Genomic DNA, 6,000 nt, shown 5'->3' with positions numbered 1-6,000 from the left:
GGGGAGGCCATGCCTGTGGCTTCTCCTGCCCTGGCTCAATGGCATGCAGACACCTTTGTTTGGTTCCACATGGGAAGTTATCAAATAATAAATTACACATGTGTCTCAGACCCATTCGGTTTTTTTATACATAAAATTTTGATCTATTCTTTAAATTAGGAAATTCAACTACAGATTTTAATTTATTATGTATCTGTGGTCTTCCTTATTAAGATATTTTGTTCATCTTTTTAACAGGCAGATAAAAATGTAAAACATATTTATGAACTGAACACAGTTGACCAAGCCATTCCATATAGTATAATGCTTTATAAAGAGAAGCTTCCTATGAGACAGGTCTCTCGGCCTGAAGACTGTACAAGAACCAGAACAGATGATGCAGGTTTCCAGAGCCTTTTCTGAACTGCACAGCTCAGCATAAAGGCAGCCTGGATATCACACAATTGACACTGACATCAGGCAACTTTACACAGCATCATCAAGGGTTGGCTTTTTAATACATAGTGGCCATTTGCTCTATGTGTATGTCTACAACAGAGGATGACAAGAAGCCCATGAGCATAGCTGGACACAGCTGACCTGCTTCAGTCACAATACTCCACATTTTGATCACTTATTGAAGAACATAAAGACCCTCAGCAAACCAAGTTGCCCTTTTGCTGTGGTGGTTTAAACAAGGACATCAGGGAACAATTTACAAATGGGAAACATTCTCAATATGCCCTTTAGAAAAAAGGGATGGCTTTATATGATCTGTAGCTGGCATTTTTAAGTGGAGTTTCTTGTAACCAAAATTATTTTTTCCCGAGATGTGACTACTCCTGCTCAGGGGTGACATGGCATTGGTGTGGCCAGTGGGAACATAGTAAGTTCCTATTTGACTTTCTGTGGATGCCAGAAAGCTGAGACAACCTTTTAGTGGTGTGGCAGGGGAGTGGGACAAACACAGCTCCGGTCCATCTCTCAATTCACACCTGTCTCCTGGCAGACAAACCTTGAGCTCAAGTGACAGGCATATGTGGGAATGGAGCGATATTCTAGACATCTTCCTTCCTGAAAAGTGTGACATCCATAAGTTCAGAAGGTGAAGAAACCTCAAGGGCAGAGTGCTACTCATTTCACCTCTGTTACAGTGGGCATCCAGACTCAGGACCTAGGAGCATAGGATAGGGGAGGGTCAGCTTTCCACTAGGAAGAGAGCCATCAACCTGGGCGTCCCTGGCAGGGAACAGACATTAGAACTCTTTCCTCTGCCTTCTCTCAGGTTATCACTTTTTCTAGGAAAGTAGGCTTGGCACAATGGGTGCCTATACTCTTGGGGCAGGCTCCTGAGAGAAAATGTCTCAGGATTCCCAGACCAGGCTGCCCTAGTCTTACCTGTCTAGGTGGACCCAAGGCCTTCTGACTGACCCCATACTCAGTCCTCAGGCCCAGACGAGGCAACAGTCGGAAAAGAACAATGACAATGTTCTGCTCCTATAGTTATGCCTTCTGGGTTGGATTTGTCCTGTGGGCAAGAAGACCTGGGCTGGAAGCATGCTTCGGTAGGTGACACACCCAAGCCCTCGCAGACACTGAGGCAATCCAGTGAGTACTTGCTGTCATTTGCCAAAGCACATAGTACAAGTCCAGAGGGATGACAATAATGAACCTGGACTGTCCTTTCTTGGCATCTGTCTCTGCTCCATCACAGCTCTTCCTAGGGTTCTTCATGTTTTTAAAGTTGGAGTATGAAAATAGAAAGCTGCCAGCCAACAATGAAGGTGTTGGAAATGAAGTGGAAGGAAGCCAAAACCAAAACTTGCCTAGCTGCACACTGGAGGGGACCACTGTCATCAATACTTTGGTATTTTCCTTTTAAATAAAAATGCCATTGAAAAGTCCTTCTCCTCTACAGTTAGAGGTCTCAAAGTGCAAAGGTTCTAAGTGCAAGGCCTTGCACAATACTCCCCAGACTGCGTCTTCAGGAATTTCAGCAGGGTCAGGTATGGAGATCCTCGGGCCAGGGGCTTAGGAGGGAAGTACAGTACCAAGAGGATGTTCTTGCTGTCTTGTTCCCTGAAAAGAACCTTGCTACATTCAAAAATGAAACTTTAAAAGGGAAATGTCTGGTGAGAAGAATAGAAATATCATGCCAATAAATAGTTCCTTATTCTTTAAATATGAATTTTGTCATATATATGTATATGCATATAGACACACACATACATATAGACACACGCACACACATGCGGTCTGCAGATGGGTCTTGTGTTTTGCAGTAGAAGGTACCTTTACAGGTGGCTCCCTCTGGTGACCTGTCTGCATAATGACCTCCTTCTTGGTTTTGGTATACTTTTTTTCTTTTTTTGATATGGGTATAGCAAAGCTCCAAATAGGCTCAGGTAGCCCCTACCACATTGCACAGCCCAAGTGGTGAACACATGGTGGGACATATTCATTAAAAAAAGAAGCATCAGTAGAAAAATGGTGGAAAGCACATCTTGTCTCATGCTCCTTTTTTTCCCCTTCACATTGGATAAAGAACCTCCCTTCCTCTCTTTTCCTTCTTTCTCCTTCCCCCACTTCATGGGAACTTAGTAAGAAGCCTAGTGGGATGTGCCCTTCTTGAATGCAATTGGCTTCCTGTAAATACCACATAAGTAAAGTCTTTAGCCATGTTAGTCAATTCCCTCTTTGGCAGGTGCACGGGTTCCCCTCTCTGGGTGCATGTGTGTGTGTGTGTGTGTGTGTGTGTGTGTGTGTGCGCTGAGAGAAGTTCTGGTTAGAGGGATGTCTCCATGCTGTGGAGTGGGCTCCCGGGCCTGGAAGAGAATGCTGAAGAGGTAGCTGACTTGGTGGCATGCGTGGTCAGGTAGATGCCGCTGTCTATGGCGTTGTTGTTCTGATTAGGGGGTGGGGGAGGCGGGGCCCTCAGGCGCTCTTCGTTCTCATCCACATCTGTGTCATCGATGAGCGGGATATTGTGGGTGTAGTCATTGATCAGAAACTCGGGTGTTGCCATGAAGTTATGGATGCAACTCTTGGATTCTGGTTTCTCCAGGCCTTCATAAAGCGAGCTACGGAATGCTTTCACCACCCGGATCTGAAGTGGAGAGGGAGGGACAGAGAAGAGCCCACATGGGGGAAGGGAAGAAAGGGAAGAGGAGAAGGGAGAGGAGAAGGGAAGGAGAAGAAAGGAGAGGAGACAGTCAATGGCTGGCTGGTGCTGGAAAGTTGTGCCCACATCAGCGGCTGGCATACTGCATGATGAATATTTATACGCTGGGGGACTTGTAGGGAGTGAGATGGCTTTGATGGACTTTGGTAAGGGTTTACAGATCTAAGCTTTCATGTTACAAACATCCCTGACCTAAGTAGATATCCTGGAACAAGGGGCTTATGCCTGTTCCCTTCCTGGTTCTTGCCCTGGGAACAGGACTGGCTTAGGTGGCACCTGAGGTCTTTGCTCAATATGAATTCCAATTTGGTAAAAGATTACTGAAATTCTCCAAAGAATGTGTTGCTGGCCATTTCTGCACCTACATCTTAGTCCTTTCATGGGCATGCCACACACTTGAATTCCCATTTCTGAAAACTTCTCAAGCCTCCCTAACACTGTTCCTGCCTGGCACTCTTTTACTTTACCGAAGGCTCTGAAATCACTTCCTGTACTGCTTCTTTGTCTTGGGATGTCCCAGCTTTGTACTGTCCTTCTTATTCGTCCTCTCTGCCCACAACTCTGTATAGTGCTAGAAAGTTATGGAGGTATTATAACACTGTCTCTTCCTCAGAGGTCTGGGTCTAAGAGCCCACGGGCCCTAATCTGGAGGTGTCTGATTGGGTCTCATTAGATACTTGGTGTCCTCAGCAGCCCATTGCAGTCTATCCTTCTGTCTGCTCTCCCCCAAACCACACCTATCCTCTTTCTCCCCTTTGAGCTTCTATGCAGACAGTCCTGCGCTTGTCCACATGCTCCTTGTCTACTACACTCTTGTTTCAATTCACATCAGTATTATGTTTTCCAAGGAAGTGCTTCCCATAATCTTTTGACCTCCCCACCACTATGACCATGTGCCTTGAACCAAACTCACATGCCCTCCAACCACCCACACCTGCTGCAGGGCAGTACTTTTAGAACTTGCCTAGTAATCAGCCTGTCCCTCCTCTGGATTTCCCCAAGTTCATTCACACACTCCAGTCTCATCTTTTTAAGCCACAGAGAAGTTGCCTCTCTGATCTCTTCCTGGCCCCAAATGCTGGATTCCTTCATGCTTTTAAAACCAGAGGTCAATGAATAGGCTTCTTCTAGATCTCACACAGGCCACTACCAGCACAGCTGCCCATATCAACTGTCCCTAGAAACACAAAGCTAGCCATTATGGCTTCCAGGTAGTGTAGAGGACAGTAGAAGGACTACTAGTTCTCCAGGAGGACAACTGGGTCCAGTTAGTTCCTCCCTGTGTGAGACAGTGGGAACTTTATAACGTCTAAGTCATTTCAAGGAGCTACGATTTGGTTTTCATGGTTTCAGTAATGTATCTGTAAACTCTGGCCAAAAGGTGAATGAAACCTGGACCTCTTCTGGTTTTGTAAATAAAGTTTATTGGCAAGCTGCCATGCCCATTCATCTGTGTACTGTCTGTGGCTGATGTCTTCTTACAAGGGTAGGTTGTGTAGTTGCAGCAGAGAGCTGGCTTGAAAAGTTAACTATGGTTACTTGGTGGTCCTTTATAGGAGCAGTTGACAATGATTTATCCTTGCAGCTCTCTAGTTAGGACCTTAGGGGTGACAACTCAGCCATGCCAAGCACAATGCTCCTAAATTTCTTTGCATTGCATTTGGAATGCAAAGAAGTGAGGCAAAGGGCTCTAGAAAACTGGGGTTTTCAAAATCTACATCTGAGATGCAGTTCGGCTTTTTTTTCTGTTAGATTGTGGATGGCTAGCTGTTCTCAGGCCACTATTCTCAGACTGGCTGCTTAAACAGGGTTAACATAGAAATGGAAAGCTATCATCAATTTTAATGAGAAAAAAATAATTCAATGGTTTTCTAGGGCAAGACTGGAATGTTGATGCTGGAGACATCACTAAACCCCAGTTGTCTGCTATGCCACCATGTCACAAAAAAGAAAATGAGTGGCACATTGTTGCCTTTGACTCTGGGAGAATCTGTTAAGTCTTCCAAAATTCCCAGGTGATTGGCTACAACACATTAATTGGACCTCACATGGTCAGGCCAGACGCCCTGTTCAAACCTACCCATGGGTCTCACTGCAGCTACCTCACTCCAGAGTCCTTCCCTGAAGAAAAAATTCGGGCCACAAGACAACCTTCATATGCTCCTCCCTGCCTTTTACAGCTACTGCTGCCCTGGCATATTCCATCTGCCATATTCCTCTGCTAGATCCAAGCATAGAGTGCCCGATGTGCCAGCACCCGTGTATCACATGCATGCCATGTGTGAATGAGTACAGTGTATCTGGTTCAGAGGGCTACCTGCTCTAGTGTTTTACATCATCTTGAGGGCAAACATCTGAGAGTGAGCCAGCTCTGCTCCAGCTTCTTTCTTGCAGGCATTGAAGGCTGGGACTGTTGGTCTTAAGATGGGGCATTTTCTACCACCTGAAGGCTGGAGGGCACAGGTACCTCCAGTGAGACTGACTGATCCAGGCAAAGCAGCAACTGCCTGTTCTGGAAGGCAGGCCTTGTGATAGGTGCCTGCAGGCATCTCCAAGACCCTGGGGTTCCTTCTTCCTGATCTGGAGTTTGGTGTTCCTGGGTAAGTTGCAGCCAAGAATGAGTTGAGCCCATAGCTTGTCCTGGCCTCTCCTTGGCCTCCTGTCTGGATTTCTCACTGTTCTACACATAAAGAAAGCTTTTCCATATCTACTCTTCCCCAGGGCCTTCCACAACCCTCTATCTGACCTATCTGACCACCTAGATGCCATCAATGCTTTGAGTACCACCTCCAGCCAGGCCCGCTTTTCACAGCCCACTCCTACTGCTCCCTGGTGCCTCC

General features: G+C 46.2%; 1 protein-coding gene across 2 annotated transcripts in view; it reads right to left on the bottom strand.

Annotated features, from left to right (window-relative positions):
- Nucleotides 1-230: 230 nt before the first annotated feature.
- Nucleotides 231-6,000, bottom strand: part of Atp2b3 (ATPase plasma membrane Ca2+ transporting 3) — a 49,866-nt gene continuing 44,096 nt past the window's right edge. For both annotated transcript variants that reach the window (XM_052171404.1, XM_052171405.1), the window contains one exon: nt 231-3,085. In XM_052171404.1, coding sequence (XP_052027364.1) covers nt 2,765-3,085 — 321 coding nt within the window. In that variant the 3' untranslated portion in view covers nt 231-2,764. The remainder of the gene's footprint in view (nt 3,086-6,000) is intronic.

This window comes from Apodemus sylvaticus, chromosome X, assembly GCF_947179515.1.
Source record: "Apodemus sylvaticus chromosome X, mApoSyl1.1, whole genome shotgun sequence".
Taxonomy (NCBI): Eukaryota; Metazoa; Chordata; class Mammalia; order Rodentia; family Muridae; genus Apodemus; species Apodemus sylvaticus.
The sequence above is the reverse complement of the archived record's forward strand: the minus strand, read 5'-3'. Positions and strand labels throughout refer to the sequence as shown.